Genomic DNA, 18,432 nt, shown 5'->3' with positions numbered 1-18,432 from the left:
ATTTTGATGCTTTTTTCCATAGGCATCTTCATAACAATAAAATTAAAAGCCTGGGTCAACACTGTTTTGATGGACTTGATAACCTGGAGACCTTGTAAGTTTACTTCTATTTTGGATAATCACAGTTGGGATGTTGATAGTGCAATTGGGCATTTCACTGCAGAAAAAAGTAATGGTCTTGAGTTCAGCTCATTATTAATTTGCTATAATAATTAATTTGTTTTAATGTATGACTAAAGTCTTGCCTTCAGCTAACACAGTCATGAAAGCTAATCTAGGTTTCTGGTTAAAAACTTGCACAAGAATGAGCTTGATATTTCTTTCAAAAGGACATGGTAAAAATAGCTGAGTCTGCCAAGCTATATACCTTTTCAGAAATTTTGGTTCTATTATAATATATGATAGACACTTTCGGAACTTGGAACCTTATAAAATTGATTCTGGAAAAGCTGGTTTGTTTCTTTGTTTTCTCCATGATCTCAGCTGTCTTGCTAATTGTTAACAGTGGGCTTGAATACTGTCTTGAATTTTATCTGGTAAATGCAATGACGGTTTCCATTTTGCTTAGGATACTTTTGTTGTTGTTTCTGTTGTCAGAGCGTTTGCGAATTCTGGCTGTTTCAACTGCAAAAGACATGATGCAGCTGTGTGTAAACAAGACTAGGACCTTTATATTTGTTGTTTTGATTTTATTAGTGGCCTTTGTTAGGAGATTTTTAGTATTTCCCATTGTGGTATAGTGAATGATTCAGAGAATGTTCCAGTTAGATGGGTAAGTAAATAACACCTGATTGAAATGTTTAGGGTTTGTAATATCAGTATTTTGTTTAATTGACTTTTTGGTTAACTATCCAGTCAATGAGAAGACTTAAAATCTTTTAGTATTTATTTATTCACTTTCCTATTTAAACCACTAAAGGATAAAAACATCAATGGATATTTGAAAGTGGAAGCTCTTGAAGAACTGACCAACCCAGTTCTTCTTTCCTAAGTATGTAAATGCCAGTGGAAAAGAAGACTGGGCCAGCCTTTTGATCCTAAACTGTGTATATTATTCCAAATTCTATTAAAATTAAATGTTTTCTTTCCAGTTGATTTTTTAACTTACCACTCTTTTCTGTGTAGTAAAGGAGAATAAAATAGGTCTCCAAGGAGCTGGGTGTTTGTTTACTCTCATTCTGAAATCAGTCGCTGATCATATGTGAACATTCTCTCTAGGTTAAATGAAATGAAAGTTTAAATACACTCAGAATTAAGATTTTTTAAAAGTACAGATCACTATGGCTTTTCTCTCTCCTAATTAATGCAACTTTTCAACAATTTTTAACTTACTTGAGGACTATAGTTGTATGAACCCATCTTAGTCCTTATCCTTATCCTGCTGATAGTAGGGCTGAGGTCAGCTACCCTGATACCAGAATTTCACTCTAAACCTCAAATAGAAACCTCAGTTTCAGGCTATTGTCATGTATAAATGGATAGTCAATACATTCTATTTTATGGAAAACTGCCATTCAGGTGATTTGTTTATTTAATGCACCAGTAATATGTGATTCTGAGAATTCTTTGAACTTGTAAAGTTGTTGACTTAAAGTATCATTATCCTTCAATTAAAAATAAGTTTAAAAAATAAAAAAGACACTAAAATCCTAATATTTTTATGGTAAATTAAGTGAAATAAAGTTGTAAAAAATGTTTAAAAATGGAGAATTGATTCTTTTTTGTATTCAATATTTTAAGAAAAAGTGTTAATTTAATTAAATGGAATGACAGTTGTTGGCAAAGAAAGATTATCATCCAGAGGATGTGATTACATATATATATATATATTTATATTTATACCAAATTGCCTTATAAATTGTGACCCCTCTTGAGTGTTCTTACATATTTTACTAATTTTTTCTAGGGACTTGAACTATAATAATTTGGGGGAATTTCCTCAGGCTATTAAAGCTCTCCCCAGCCTAAAAGAGCTGTAAGTATTGCTTTCTTCTCTCTATGCCTTAATATCCCTAGAACTCACAATTTACTGTTACACCAGTGACATTTTAGAACATCGTTGTTCCATTGCATGTTCCATAATACACACACACACACACACACACACACACACACATGCACGATGATACAGACTGGATTATGTCAGCTAACCTGGACAGTTTTGAGCATAGATTACTGTGTAAGTATGGATTCTAGTGAAACAAGCCATAATGTATAGTGTCTGCTTTGTAGGAGCTGTGGTCTTAGTCCTATTGGGGAGGCTGACTATGTAAGACAGACAAAGAATAGTCTCTGGGTGGAAATAAGTGCTGAATGAATAGGATCAATAAATCACTCCAGAAAAAGACCTCACTGAGGCTTGGGGGCATTGGAAGAGACATCACCAAAGAGAAGGAATTTGACTGGACTTGAAAGAATGGAAATGTTTAGATAAATGAGAGATGAGGGGGCATTTTAGATGTTGGATTTGTCAAGGTCAGAGATAAGAATGCTCTTGGTATAATTGAGATTGTGTGTCATGAGTTGATGGCTAATATTCTGAGATGTGCTGCTTAAAAACTCAATGGAGGCAGTAATGAGAGGGATTTTGAGGTTAGAGTACCTGTGATTCTTGCAGTCTAAAGTCCTTTGAGGATAAAGCAAGCTAAAAGTATATAAAGGACCTGCCAACTAATAGGTTAAGCAGTGGGTTTAGAGAGAACTAGGTATGGTCCTGAAAAAGATAAGCTGGAATTAAAAATTTGGTTTCATCACATCATTGAAATTTTTATGTAGTTGTTATCAGTTATATTTTATATAATACTGAATAGTAGTAGATATTTGGGTTTTACTTATTTTACAAGAGGATAAGCATTTCAAAATATTTTTCTTCTATCTTTGTAGGTTATTTCATAGTAATTCTATTTCTGTTATCCCTGATGGAGCGTTTGATGGTAATCCACTCTTAAAAACTATGTAAGTAGCTTGAAATTTTCTTTTAGTATATAATCATGTAAAGCAGTGTCTGTACGAGGCCAAACATCTGGATGAAGAATGAAAATTCAGGCTGTTAGATATATTAACTTTGTGAACATAGATTTAGTGTTGGAGTGCTTGTGAACACATGGAAACTTTGTTTTTTTGGCTATTTTTACAGACATTTGTATGATAATCCTCTATCTTTTGTGGGGAACTCAGCATTTCACAATTTATCTGAACTGCATTCCTTGTAAGTATTACAGAAATTTAAAAACAACCTGAATATTTACACCATTACTTTAATGGAAAACTAGAATTTATATTGTAACTCCAGAAAACAGTATCTTTTATTTTCTTTTCCTTTGGTGGAAGTACAGAAGACAATTTTGAAAATTTACAATGGTTCTTATTTATTCATGAACACCTGGTCAAAATGATCACATTTTCATAAACTAATCTTTTTAGGTATAGTGGTATTATAATTTTAAGCCGGTTCAAACATAAGTTTAAAATATTATCTATGAAAATTCATTATTTTAAATTACTTTTTCTCTCACAATTTCTTAAAGAGTCATTCGTGGTGCAAGCATGGTGCAGCGGTTCCCCAATCTGACTGGAACTGTCCGTCTGGAGAGTTTGTAAGTGTGGCTCTTTGAAGTGAGGGTGTGTAAAGATAACACCACACTGGCCTGCTAGTAGGTTGCCAGTGCTTTTTGGTGATGATAATGAGTTAATGTTGATTCCTACATCCTTGCTTTGTGAATATCATGCATAGAAATGGATGGTATTGGGTTTGGAATCAGTCAGCTCAGGTAGAGTGTAGCAAAGTCTCTGAAAATATAAGGCAGTAAGTAAGCACCAGATTAGAAGCAGTGCTTTAGGAGTTCAGAATTGGAGTAGTCCATGTAAGCTATCAGAAAAAGCTTTATGGAAGTGTTTCAAAATTAGATTTCACCGAGCTGGGTCTTTTATTTAGAAAAGCAAGCCTTAGTGAAATGGAGAATACTGAAAATTACTTGGCATCCATGCCGTCACTCGGTAAATATATGGGGAAACAATGGAAACAGTGAGAGATTTTATTTGGGGGGGCTCCAAAATCACTGCAGATGAAATTAAAAGATGCTTGCTCCTTGGAAGAAAAGCTATGACCAACCTGGACAGCATATTAAAAAGCAGAGACATTACTTTGCCAACAAAGGTCCATCTAGTCAAAGCTATGGTTTTTCCAGTGGTCATGTATGGATGTGAGAGTTGGACTGTGAAGAAAGCTGAGTGCTGAAGAACTGATGCTTTTGAACTGTGATGTTGGAGAAGACTCTTGAGAGTCCCTTGGACTGCAAGGAGATCAAACCAGTCAATCCTAAAGAAGTCCTGAATATTCATTAGAAGGACTGATGCTAAAGCTGAAACTCCAATACTTTGGCTACCTGATGCGAAGAACTGACTCATTGGGAAAGACCCTGATGCTGGGAAAGAATGAAGGTGGGAGGAGGAGGGGATGACAGGGGATGAGATGGTTGGATGGCATCACTGACTCGAGTTTGAGCAAGCTCTGGGAGTTAGTGATGGACAGGAAAGCCTGGCGTCCTGCAGTCCATAGGGTTGCAAAGAGTTGGACATGCCTGAGCGGCTGAACTGAACTGATAGCCTGTGTGTGTGCTCAGTCGCTAAGTCATGTCCAGCTCTTTTGTAACTCCATGGACTATAGTCCACCAGGCTCCTCTGTATGGGATTTCTTGGGCAAGAATACTAGAGTGGGTTGCCATTTCCTTTTCCAGGGGATCTTCCCCACTCAGGGATTGAACCCGCATCTCCTTCATCTCCTGCATTGGCAGGCAGATTCTCTACTATTGAGCCATCTAGGAAGCCCAAGTATGACATTACAGATGATCAAATATAGCTAGACTTGTTTATAATAGTATGGGGAATGATATGGAGAAATTTGGAAAGTTGTTGGGCTTGTAATTTTAAAATGACAAACCTTGAACATTGAGCATTTGGTTATGGCAGAGCTTCTCATTGGGTCGCCTGTGAATAGGTTGCAGGTGCGTGTAAGATCTTGATGACCTCAGCCCTCCAGAAGCCACGTGGCGTCTGACGTGGCTAGGGTCTCTGCCACAAGGACCACAAGTGTGCTGCATAGCTTACAATTATCATGTATGCCAAGATGTAAGAAAAGAAGTTGGGAAGCATTGAGCTAAGGAGTTTAAATTCAACTCTCATGGCAGTTTGGAGATGTTAAAAATGTTGGATGAGGTGGTGTGAAGAGGGTAAGAAGAGGATACTAGAGCTAGAATGGTGAGGAGGCCATGGGAATACCCCACTTCGCTAAGTGAGCGCATTTAACTATGAGAGTTCTGTGTCTTCAATCCATCCCTGGAATTCCTCCGTGTGGCCTGAGATTCCTCCATCCCTGTGTGCGTCATTTCACCCTTGATCTGCATAGTAGCAGTAAAAATGAAGAGGGTCAGATGCTGAGATCTACAGAAGAAAGAACAGAAATTGATGGTTGAGTGCAGATAGGGACATAGAAAGGGAGGATGGATTACTGGGCTGCACCCCACAGGTCTTTAGGGCCTGCACTTGCCCAGCTTCAAAACTGAAGAAAGAGCCCAGAGTCAGCAGTGGTTTAATGAATGGGGGAGCTTACATGTCTGAAGCAAGATCCTGGGGCAACACCCCACTAGCACCCAGCTGACAGGACAAGGTGCAGTTTTTGCTCCCCAGGGTGGTGGAGGGGAAGGGGAAATCACCAGTTATATTGATAGGAATAGACATCAGTTTGGCTCAACAGTTACCGGGGAAACCAGCAGAGGGGTTACGCCCTTCAGTGTCCCAGGCCTGGGGCAAGTATGTAGGAAGGCCAGTTATGTGAGTCGCATGTAGGTGAAGCAGGTACTGGTTGGGCTGGGGTTGTACAGAGAGCCAAGAGAGCAGCCATTTTGAGGGACCTGATCATACAGGGATTAAAGGAAAATTTCAGAATATTGAGTCAGGTTGATTGAAATAGTAGACAGAATCAAGATTTGAGGGGCAGGAAAATAACTTGGTTTCAAATATTTTGGGTGTGAGGGGTGACAAACTTGCAGGTGACCATGGTCAGCTGTAACTATGGATTCATTTTTTTCTGTTGGTCCACATGAGAACTCAAGCTTATCCCCTGGACACTGTGAACATCTTATCACAAAACTTTTCTACATTAGAGGATTCGTTCCTCTTCCCACTTTAGGGAGTGGTTAGGCAGTGGGATACATAGCCTCTAGTCCATATGCAAATGCACGAACGTGTACTTTTCTCTGTGAGAACAGCATTTTGTTTACCATCTCAACTCGAATCATTTCTTAGACAAACAATGTTTCTCCACAGGACCTTGACAGGTACGAAGATAAGCAGCATACCCAGTAATTTGTGCCAGGAACAGAAGAGGCTTAGGACTTTGTAAGCTGGATTCCTCTTCCCCTGTCCTGCTTTTCTTTGATGTATCTCACATAGGTTGAGTTTTATTTTTAATAAACTGTGTTCATTTGGTGACACTACGGTATAATTAGTCCTTATTCGTTCCCTTCATGGAAATGAGCAGGTGTTCTGGTTTCTCCCTGGGTAGGTAAAGTTTATTTGAGTTTTGTTCTACAGTCATGTGTATGTCTCCCATCTTGTGACTCTACTTTGAATAAAGTGAAACCATACTGGGCTCTTTCTTGATTTCTTTTCCTTTATCCTGACCCCTCCTCCTGATTCTAGTTGCCCCAGGGTAGTTACCTCTCTGTATGCTGCTCTTTCACCATAACCTAAGTTAAGAGCCCAAATCTTTCTTGGATCAGAAACCAACTAAGCATTGAAGCTTTCCAAAATCTCGAAGCTGCCCTGAAAATGAAAAGTAAATAAAACATGAAAAAAAGGTCACAAAAACAGTTAAGTTACTAAGTTGTTAATAAGTGTTCAGTGGCTAGAGATACTAACAAAATAAGTGACTGATCAAGCAAGCAGGTAATTAAATGGTGTCATGGAGTATCAAACACAACGATATCATTGAGGGAAAACTGCAGTGGGATTAACAGAGCTAACTAGTCCCCATTTTTTATTTAATATAAGTATTTTTTAAAATATGAGTGCACACACCACTCCTCTTCTAGCTTTTTAGTTAAATAACATGGGCAGTATTTATGGTATAGCAATATTATAAAATTATAGATTTAAAAATCCATATCTCTACCAAGTGAACATAATTAACTTTTGTGTATTTCCTGTACTATATTTTTCGTATTTATTTTATGTTCTTAATGTTTTAAAATATTTTATATTGTCTGTACTCAATATTATGTTCTCCATGTTTGCCCGTTTTAAGTTTGTTCTATCTCTAAGGTACTCTGGAAAGCTTACAAGTGTAAGGAAAACAAAGTTTCTTTTCTTGTTCAGCCATATCTCTTTATAACAGATCTTAGCATTGTTTTTGATGCTTCTGAGTACAGCTGTTTTAATATCGTGTTCTGATAACATAAAATTAATTGATCATTTTCCATTTGCATTTTAAGGGACTTGTCTTACAACAGTATAAAAGACCTTCCAAGCTTTAATGGTTGCCATGCTCTGGAAGAAATGTAAGTTGGTCTTTGACTTACTTTTTTTGCTGTGGTCTACTGTTAACTCATTGAGCATTTTTTATTGTAAATAAATGACTTTCATATTAAGGTCTTAGAAATTCACTTAATCAGGTGTTCCTGTGAATAAATGTTCAGGGGCACCAGGTGTGTTCATGTGACTAGCACTTACTGGGCACCTATCTGTCAGGCAATCTGTGAGACTGTCTGGGAGGAGGGCAGTAGGAAAAACCAGCCAAACAAAAACTGGTCCAGGTGTGGATGTCTACCATGTAGCTATATAATACAGCTCTGGTGGGAGTTGACTGGGAGGTCAAGAAAGGGAGGAACTAATACTCCCATGTTTTATAATATCTCCTCCTTCCTCTGACCTTCTTTCTGCAGTACTTGACATGGTTATATTGTCTTGGGTCCTTTTTTCTTTTTCTTTTTCTAATAGACTTTTTTTTTTTTGAGCAGCTTTAAATTCACAACAGTATTGAACAAAAGGTTCAGAGATTTCCTATATTCCCCACCTTCATATGTACGTAGCCTACCCCAAGTCAACATTCCCCACCACAATAGGATTCTATTATAATTTATGAACCTACACTGACACATCCTTATCAGCCTGAATACATAGTTTAATTAGGGTTAATTGGTATTGAACATTCTATGGATTTGGACAAATGTATAATGACGTGTTAATTATTATAGTATTATACAGAGTCATTTCACCACCCTAAGATTTGGAAACTACTGTTTTCTTCCTTGTCTCCATCATTTTGGCTTTTCCAAAAGGTCATTTAGCTGGAATCATAGTATGTAGCTTTTCCAGACTGTTTTCTTTCACTTAGTCATATGCAACTAGTACTGTTCTATATCTTTTGAAAGCTTGATAGTGTCCTGGGTCCTTTCTCCTGTGTTGTTTTCCTGCTCTCACTCCTGAGTAGGGTTGGTGAGGAATTTAGATAGTGTGCCTTAACTGTTAGGTTCGTTTTGGGTGTAATACCAATTAGTCTAGTCCTTTCATCCTTCAGATGAGGCAACAACAGTTCTCTTTACTTTCAACAAGATCAATTACTGTTACTTGTGAATGAATATTTAAACTTCAAAAAAGTTAATTAAAAAATGTTATTTTTCAAAATAGAAAATATTTTCTCTTTTTTTTTTTTTTTTTACCTTTCATCTTATTCTTTTTTTAGTTCTTTGCAGCGAAATCAGATCCACAAAATAAAGGAAGATACTTTTCAAGGCCTGACATCCCTAAAAATTCTGTAAGTTCCTCTATGATTATCAGAGGCAAATAAAATTGTTGTCAAGCTGTAAATTAATATATCGTTACAATTCCCATGTTAGTAAATATATTTAAATATGATTTATTATGCATAAATACTATTTTTCAAACTTTACCATGTGGTACTTTAATTTCTTTTCAGTTTTTTTTTTTTTAACCTTAGCTAATTCATGAAATTTGTGAGTCAAAAGAATATAACGTGTATAGCTTGAGGAATGCACCTTGTGTATTTTCAGGTCATAGTAGTGAAGTTTGCCACCTCTTTAGGTGATGGGTGGGCACACTATAGGCTGTGTGTTACAGCCAACCTGCTTATTGTTTCTGTCAATAAAGTTTTATTAGAACACAGCCATGCCCTTTGGTTAAGTATTGTCTAAAGCTGTTTTCACCATGCTATGGCGTAGTCAAATAGTTGCAGTAGAGACCATGTGACCCCCAGAGGTGAAGAATATTTACTATCTGGTGCTCTACAGAAGAGGTTTGCTGACCCCTGTACTGGTGTCTATCATGACAAACACAGCTAATGTGCAGCAGACATACTCATTTAAAAAGTGATTTGTATTGGAGGACATATTTGTGTCTCGTACTCTATTAAGCACTTGGGAATATAGAGATGACTAAGACAAACCGTGTCGCTGCCTTCATGCAATGCAGAAGACACAGTACACTTAATTAGGAAACTTTTTTTTTATATAGAAAAAAATTGGAAACATTGACAATGAGTTGAAATTACAGATACTAATATATCATGTTTTCCGGTAGATCCCCATTAAGAAATCACACGTGTTCTACTAGAAAAATACTTTATTGGTAGTTGGATTTCTGGATCTTGCCTTGTGGCAGGCTTCCTGTGGGTCTGGGCAGTAGTAGGGAAAGGGACCGACTCCCAGATGCAGTCACTTCCAGAGCACCGATAAGTGACAACAATGCAAAGCTACCCTGCTTTGTCATGATTTGGAACCAAGTCTGTCGAATTTTCCTATTATCCAGGAGATGTGTCATGGAATGAATTTATCCTATCTTTAAATTTCCATTAAGGCTCCCTGTAAAGTGTGACTGCAGATTTTAATTCTGTAATATCAGAATTCCACAGGGTGTGTTCCTGAATGTAATATGTGGCTCTGGTGTTGATATGGATTTTTTTTTTTCCTGCTTGGGGGAAAAATGATATCTGAAGCCCTTCTGGAATGCTCTCGTTTGCGTATTGATTCTTTGTCTTCCCGAAGGGCCTTATCACTAACCTTTGAGAATGCAAACAACACTAAGCCTGTTTTTATTTTCAGCTTTGTCAGGGGCTGTGCTTTTCCTCACCTAGTTAATCGTACCAGAAGCTATATCATATCATTTGTATTTTTGAACTGGTACCAGAGTGATAAGGAGGAGAAAATTCACAACTGTTTTGAAACAGATGCCAACTGAAATTACTCCTCCCTGGAACACATTCCAAGAAATAGATTGTTATGAAGGGGAGGCCTTCAACATAAATATTAAAAATGTTGTTGAACAGGATTAAAGATCTTTGTTATTTTATCAGGGTTATTATGACTGCAACAGATCCTAAAGTGTAGTCAAAGTAATTGCATTTAGAGTTTATTTGAAAGGAGTTAACAATTTATTTTTATAATTGCAGAGATCTTAGTAGAAACCTGATCCATGAAATTGATGACAGAGCTTTTGCCAAGCTTGGGTCAATAACAAACTTGTAAGTTTCATGCAACGATTTCATGAAAGTAGTGAATAGTCTACAGAAACTGTGTTTTAGCATTACCTACCCAAATCATCTTTCTGTTGAGTGTTCCTTTGTATAAATGCTAATCTGCTATCATGTAATGACAGCTTCTGAAATGGTTTTTCCTCACCTAAACTTCTTCTTAAAGCTCTAGTATTTATGATGTTAATACATGTACAGACTTGTGTTTTAGGAGTTAATTTGAAGTCTTATTCACATTTTAGAGATGTAAGTTTCAATGAATTAACTTCATTTCCAACGGAAGGCCTAAATGGGCTAAATCAACTGAAACTTGTGGGCAACTTCAAGCTGAAAGAAGCCTTAGCAGCAAAAGACTTTGTTAATCTCAGGTGTGTTTTTCTTTTTTGTGAAAGTTTTGGTAGGCCTTCAGATTATAGAGTATCCTGTTTTTTGTTGTTGTTGGTTTTTTTTTTTTTTTTGCTGTGGTTCCCAGATTTTCAACCTCAATCCTCACAAATTTGGAAAAAAATAGAGCACTATTCCATTGTTGTTGAGAACATGAACTGTAGCCTGTGATGCTGTCAAAGAGATAATATAGCCCTTCATCAGAATGGTTTTATGTATAATGGGATTTATCATTTACAACAAGATAGCAGAAACCACTTGTGAGCCTATAGAAAAGTGATACAATGTGAAATACTTCACAGAGACAGAGTTAGAGCAGGGACCTCATTAGATATAGTAGAGAGAGGGCTTGGGAATATTATCATGGGAGAAGAGAATAAATATTTTCATTATACTTATATGAGAATGTGAATTCATTTAATGGTGTAAAGTCACAAATGAACTAGAATGTTAATTTTAAATGAAACTACCAGTTTCATATGATACATGGGGAGTGGTTAATTCATTTATAAAAGGAGTCTGATAAGATTTTTCTTTAAATTGCAGTATTACTATTAAGCTTTAAAGATGGCTTGATTCAAATTCAGTTTTTCAAAGCATACCTTATCTAATTGGAGAAACTCATGGTGTCCCCTGATACTAGAGCCTTTTGTTTTCAACAAATGAGGAAACCAAGTCCAGAGAGGATAAGGACCAGTTTAAAGTATTTACCTTTCACAAAACAAAAGCATGTCTGTGAAGTTGGTATTTCAGTATTGCCATTTTTTTTGCCATTTTTTTTCCAGGTCTTTATCTGTACCATACGCTTATCAGTGCTGTGCATTTTGGGGTTGTGACTCTTACGCACATTCAAACATAGAAGATAACAACCTGCAAGACCACAGTGGGTCAAAGGATAAAGGCAAGTGCATGAACTTTTAAAAACAGAACACTCTTTACAGCATTAATCAAAGTCTGTGTTATTGTAATCAGTTTGTGAAGGATCAATATGAAATCTGTGGAGAAAAAATGGCTTTTCTATACTGTGTTCCTGACATCTTTAATATGTTATTAAGTGTGGTGCACACTGAACTTATATCATGTACAAGAGAAAACACTGCTGGAAAAGTGTTGTAATCTTTTAATCTGCCTGCAGCTTGAATTGAACAGTTTGTATTATATGTTCAGGTCTCAGTGATGTGGCAGGTGTCACCAGCAGTGCTGAAAATGAGGAACACAGTCAAATCATTATCCACTGCACACCCTCGACAGGTAAGCACAGTACATTTGGCTGCAGTTTCTTGCTTTAAACTTCCAGGGAGAAATGTGATTTCTGTAACAGAGGTAGGACTAGATGATTTCGTAAGACCTGATTCACCTGTGGTCTGTATACCAGGAGCTTAGGCATCTCTTGCAGAATCTCAGGCCAGACCCATGACTCAGAATCTTCGTGTTAACAAGCTCCCCAGATGGGGGTTGCACTCATTTAAGGATGGAGAGGTACTTTCTTCATGCACCTCTAACCCTGGGATAGTTCTAGAAGTTACTAGTCTATAAGGACTTTTAGTGTTATCCTTTTATTTTTTAAATGCAACCTTGTCTACGTCTCTATTTTACTTCACTGAACTTTAGACTTGGGAGAGTTACTAAACTGAAACCACAATTTAGTATTAGGTCGTGACTGTGATATCCTGCCTAATCAGAGAAGATGGATTTATAATTTTACTGTTAAAAAAAAATTTAAATGGCTAAGTTGTGTGCTATGAAGTAGATTTCTATTTAACAACACTGGATGTTCTGAATATTAATGTATAACTCAGAATCATAAGTATTATGGATTCTTTAATGATTACTACTGAATTGGTGAGCTTCTTCAGAGGCTGTGTATATGTTCTTTTAATACTTAACACAGTTCCTGGTGTAGAGAATAAATTTATAGCAATCAGATGAGTGAATGGGGGTGAATGGGATTGACCAGAATCTTTTATAAAATCTATAAAAGGTATTGATTGTTAGAAGTCAAGGGCGTAGTTCACTCACTTGTTTGCTGGGGGTTTTGTATTGGACTTAAGGAAGGTAAAGTCTTTATTAAAGGGGAGTCTAGACATGAATATGCAGAGATTCCATTTCTTTCTTTCTGATTTTAAATTTTGGGGGTCAGCCAGGAGGAAAGTTGGTCTGAGCTCATCTCCCCAGGTGGCAATAGGAGTGAATGGCAAACCTATTTCCCCAACTCCACTCCGACGTAGTAACACAGAGACAGCCATGCGGTGATGCAAGCAGGAAGTGAAGAGAGCAGGAACCTTCTTTTAAAACTGGAGGAGGCAGCAGGTTTCCAAGACAGAGGAGTGGAGCCGACTTCCCAGGCCCTTGAGGGAAAGTAATTCCACCCACTAGTCAAACACTTTCCGAAGGGTGTCCTATTCTCCCGGGTCATGTGAGCTACTCCTTGTTCCTTGTAGAAGGATGAGTTCAGATTCAGAGATAAAGGCAAAAGCTTCCTCTTCATACTTCCCTGAGAGGGGAGGATAAAAAAATTAACTAGAAAAAAAATTTTTTTTACAAGTTTCTTCAGTCAAATTGATATAAATAGTGCAGCTCAGCTTGTTAGGTCTGTGAATATCTCAGTGATAAAGACGCTTTACAGGAGGTATCAAACACATTTTCTTGTGCTCTGCAGACAACATTTTGTTTTTCTTTACTAACATTTAAATAAAACAGTTGTCATTTGGGACATAACTAGCATGCCAAAGTCAGTTGCTAGAACATGCGACTCAGCTACTAAATTAGTTCTTGCAGGTCTAGTTTAAGTGATGCAGGGTGTTATTGGACATAGTTTTACATGATTTGTTAACATCAATGTAATTTAGCTCTCACTGTACTATTTTGTTCAATGACCTCTGTCAGGTCTACCAAACACTTTGAAATCTCTGCGTGAAAAATAGGGCTAATTATATTTATCTTAGCCTGCTTCATCAGATTGCTTTTGAAGGCTGTAAGAAGTGTGTATAAAATATATGTTACATATATATATCACATATAATTATTATAAAGTATATTAGGAACTGGGAAGAAAGACGATAAGGACCTAACATTTTTTGAAGTCCAACTATGTACCCAGTAGCCTGTTGAAGTACCTTGTATGTGTAATTTTACTTAAGCTACACAATGCTATGAAATAGGTATTATTATCCACAAGTGGGAAAATGAAATTTATTGAGGTTTAAGCTGCCTTCTTAAAAGTAGCAAGTTATAAACCTTGAATTCAAACCCTAGTTTATCCGATTCTAAGCCCCATATGAAGTTACTTTCACATACTAGTCACTGTCCTATGTATATTAACTTCAGTAAGAGAAAAAGTGAGAATTTTCCTTTAAATATCACTGTATGACTTTGCCAAGTAGTTAATAAAATAAGTAAATATATATTAAGATGACGTATTAAAATAAATTTTTAAATAGCCTAGTCCAGGGATTAGATGCCTAAGAAATGATAATCTTTTCAGTTTGGGTCAATTCACTTTGGTAGTAGATTAATTATTCTATTAATAGTTTCTCAAGCCATATCTTACAGAAGATAGTCTTTTATAAACTGTCTTTTCTCTCTTTCATTTTAGGTGCTTTTAAGCCCTGCGAATACTTGCTGGGAAGTTGGATGATCCGTCTTACTGTGTGGTTCATTTTCTTGGTGGCATTGTTTTTCAACCTGCTTGTCATTTTAACAACATTTGCATCTTGTACATCAGTGCCTTCCTCCAAATTGTTTATAGGCCTGATTTCTGTGTCTAACTTATTCATGGGCGCTTATACTGGAATCTTAACTTTTCTGGATGCTGTGTCCTGGGGCCGATTTGCTGAATTTGGCATTTGGTGGGAGATAGGCAGTGGCTGCAAAATAGCTGGGTTTCTTGCTGTTTTCTCCTCAGAAAGCGCCATATTTTTATTAATGTTAGCAGCCGTCGAAAGAAGCTTATCTGCAAAAGATATGATGAAAAATGGGAAAAGCAGTCACCTCAAGCAGTTCCGGATTGCTGCCCTTTTGGCTTTTCTGGGGGCCGCAGTGGCAGGCTGTTTCCCCCTTTTCCATAGAGGGGAGTATTCCGCATCCCCTCTGTGCTTGCCATTTCCCACCGGAGAAACCCCATCATTAGGGTTTACCGTAACTTTAGTACTGTTAAACTCACTAGCATTTTTATTAATGGCCATTATCTACACTAAACTCTACTGCAACTTGGAAAAAGAAGACCTTTCCGAGAACTCACACTCTAGCATGATTAAGCATGTCGCTTGGCTCATCTTCACCAACTGCATCTTTTTCTGCCCCGTGGCGTTTTTCTCTTTCGCGCCATTGATCACCGCCATCTCGATCAGTCCCGAAATAATGAAGTCTGTTACTCTGATATTTTTCCCATTGCCTGCTTGCCTGAATCCAGTCCTCTATGTCTTCTTCAACCCAAAGTTTAAAGAAGACTGGAAGTTACTGAAGCGCCATGTTACCAAGAAAAGCGGATCGGCCTCAGTGTCCATCAGCAGCCAAGCTGGTTGTGTGGAGCAGGATTTCTACTACGACTGCGGCATGTACTCACATTTGCAGGGCAACCTGACTGTGTGTGACTGCTGCGAAGCCTTCCTGTTGACAAAGCCAGTGTCCTGCAAACACTTAATAAAATCACACAGCTGTCCTGCCTTGACAGTGGGTTCTTGCCAAAGGCCAGACGGCTATTGGTCCGACTGTGCCACGCAGTCCGCCCACTCTGATTATGCCGATGAAGAAGATTCCTTTGTCTCAGACAGTTCTGACCAGGTTCAGGCTTGCGGAAGAGCCTGCTTCTATCAGAGTCGAGGATTCCCTTTGGTGCGCTATGCTTACAATCTCCCAAGAGTTAAAGACTGAATCCATGTGTTTCTAACTGTTTCTCCCATCAACCAAAATCACAGTGTTTATAAGAATGAACCCTAGTTTGATCTCTTATCTGGGAAGCACTTAAGTGATCACTGCCTGGTGTCACTTAGAAGAAGGAGAAAGGTGGCAGTTATTTCTTCAACCAGACCTTTGCAAAGGACAAGTGCCTGAACTATGGATTGATGACAAAATGCAGTGTCCAAGCAATGTGTAGTCTATTTGAAACAAATAGTTAACTTGAAAAAGATTTTATGTATATCATAGCAATATAACGTTGGGTTTTTCTGATCCATAAGGAGCAAATTTATACCTGTTTCTGAATTAAGCACAAGATAGAAAACAGCTGTTAATATTTTTAAAGAATATTTTAAATGGTGATTTTATATAATTGAAGAAAAAGGCTTGCTAATTTTACCTAATGTTTCATCATTAATCTCAGGACAACTTACTGCAGGGCCAAAAAAAAAAAAGGTGGAGGGGAATCATTTCCCAGACAGGACTATGAGAGTGGATGTAGGCACTAAATTCTTGCATTTTTCTAATCCATCTCTGACATAATAGAATCATCGATTTTGTGTAAGACATTTAAATCTAAAACCTGATGTTTTTAAAACTATTAACAACTGTTAGATTTTAAAAGAATAACTTAACACATTTGTCTTCAGTCATTATGCATTGCTTTGTGTTGGTCACAGTAATTTTTTCTTCAGTGCTTTGTGATCATACTATTAGGAAAAAGTAAAAGGCTCATTGCTGTGTGATTTTAGTAGATTTGGCTAAACTACTAACGGGATTTTAAAAGTATCTGAGGGACTTGATGGCTCCGTATAACGTTCTCCCTGGAGAAGGCAATGGCACCCCACTCCAGTACGCTTCCCTGGAAAAACCCATGGATGGAGGAGCCTGGTAGGCTGCAGTCCATGGGACCGCATGGAGTCGGACACGACTGAGCGACTTCACTTTCACGTTTCACTTTCATGCATTGGAGAAGGAAATGGCAACCCACTCCAGTGTTCTTGCCTGGAGAATCCCAGGGACGGGGAAGCCTGGTGGGCTGCCGTCCATTAGGTCACACAGAGTCAGACATGACTGAAGTGACTTAGCAGCAGTAGCAGCAGCAGTATAATGTTCTCATGGATAAAACTCTTCCTAATATCATTGGCTCTATCAGTATTTTTCAATTCTGTTGGTATGTGATCTACCTGTAGCTTGGATTGTACAGAAAGTAAATGGTGGCAAATGGTTTCAACTAAGGTGGAAGAAATCGGGAGTAATTATGACACAAAGCACTTACATTTATTTCTTAGTGAGCTAGATTCTCCTGAACATATGCTCTTACGTGGATGCTACCGTATATTTTCCCTTCCTTTGATTTACAAGAGCCTGTGCAACAGCTCTGAAACTGTTCTTGTGAGACAAGACAAATATGTCACTAAGGGGAAAAAAAAGGCATAAAGCTTAGGCCTATGTCTTTAAAAATTAAAAATTCTACTTGATAGTCATCTATGGACTTTTGACATGTCATTATGTGGAGTCTTAAAGTTATAAGTGTTCAATATATTTTTTGAACAATATGCTAAATCAATAGCAAATCCACTGCCATATTAGTTGTTCATGAGATACTAAAAAACATTAAGCTAGATTGCAGTTTAATAATTAAACTGTATATAATGTGCATATAATGAATTTTTATCTTATGTAAATTATTTTTAGAACACAAGTTGGGAAATGTGGCTTCTGTTCATTTTGTTTAATTAAAGCTACCTCCTAAACTATAGTGGCTGCCAGTAGCAGAATGTTAAATTGTGGTTTATATACTTTTTGCATTGTAAATACTCTTGGTTGTACATTGTCAGTGTAATAAAAACAGAATCTTTGTATATCAAAATCACGTAGTTTGTATAAAATGTGGGAGGGATTTATTTACAGTGTGTTGTAATTTTGTAAGGCCAACTATCCACAAGTTTTTAAAATTGCCATCATGTTTGTATATTTACACATCTGATAAATATTAAATCATAACTTGGTAAAAAAATCTAGCTAAAAGTTTTTTTCTTCAAAAGTCATGTTACTGAATACTTTCATTGGATTCATTTAAACAATAGAATAGCAGATATTTAAAATATGTGGTAAACTGTGTTATACATATGATAGGAAATATTGTATGCAGTGTGTTGAATCATTAAACTTTCTGGAAAGCAATCTATTTTGCCTTAATTTATAACTAGGTATATGAATGAATTTGTTTTAGTGTTAAACTAAGCAAACTGAAGTAAAATATTTTAAGAGTTCTAGAAGAAATGTTGGGAGAACACTTTGCTGAAATTTAGAAGTAAGGCTTTATTGTATCTTAAGTCTGAACAATACTCAGGGAAAACAAAGTATGAAATTTAAGAGGATACCCTCAATTAGATCTTATTTAAAAGCAAATGATTTTTTTTTTTTTAAAGAAATTGCACATTCCAGATACAGGCAATTGCCAAAATGCGGTAGTCCTCCCTTTCTTGTCTTATCTGAGGTTTCACTTTCCATCATTTTAGTTGCCCAGTCAACCATGGTCCAAAAATGGAAAATTAAAATGGAAAATTCTAGAAATAAAGTCATAAGTTTTAAATTGTGTGCCC

General features: G+C 37.0%; 1 protein-coding gene across 3 annotated transcripts in view; it reads left to right on the top strand.

Annotated features, from left to right (window-relative positions):
• Positions 1–18,010, top strand: part of LGR4 (leucine rich repeat containing G protein-coupled receptor 4) — a 104,962-nt gene extending 86,952 nt beyond the window's left edge. For all 3 annotated transcript variants that reach the window (XM_027979577.3, XM_060400030.1, XM_060400029.1), the window contains 13 exons: positions 23–94; positions 1,907–1,975; positions 2,884–2,955; positions 3,137–3,208; positions 3,528–3,596; positions 6,325–6,396; positions 7,491–7,556; positions 8,741–8,812; positions 10,463–10,534; positions 10,786–10,911; positions 11,713–11,828; positions 12,095–12,178; positions 14,523–18,010. In XM_027979577.3, the coding sequence (XP_027835378.1) occupies positions 23–94; positions 1,907–1,975; positions 2,884–2,955; positions 3,137–3,208; positions 3,528–3,596; positions 6,325–6,396; positions 7,491–7,556; positions 8,741–8,812; positions 10,463–10,534; positions 10,786–10,911; positions 11,713–11,828; positions 12,095–12,178; positions 14,523–15,799 (2,239 nt within the window). In that variant the 3' untranslated portion in view covers positions 15,800–18,010. The remainder of the gene's footprint in view (positions 1–22; positions 95–1,906; positions 1,976–2,883; positions 2,956–3,136; positions 3,209–3,527; positions 3,597–6,324; positions 6,397–7,490; positions 7,557–8,740; positions 8,813–10,462; positions 10,535–10,785; positions 10,912–11,712; positions 11,829–12,094; positions 12,179–14,522) is intronic.
• The last annotated feature ends 422 nt before the right edge of the window (positions 18,011–18,432 follow it).

The sequence above is a fragment of the Ovis aries genome, chromosome 15 (assembly GCF_016772045.2).
Source record: "Ovis aries strain OAR_USU_Benz2616 breed Rambouillet chromosome 15, ARS-UI_Ramb_v3.0, whole genome shotgun sequence".
Lineage (NCBI taxonomy): Eukaryota > Metazoa > Chordata > Mammalia > Artiodactyla > Bovidae > Ovis > Ovis aries.
The sequence above is the reverse complement of the archived record's forward strand: the minus strand, read 5'-3'. Positions and strand labels throughout refer to the sequence as shown.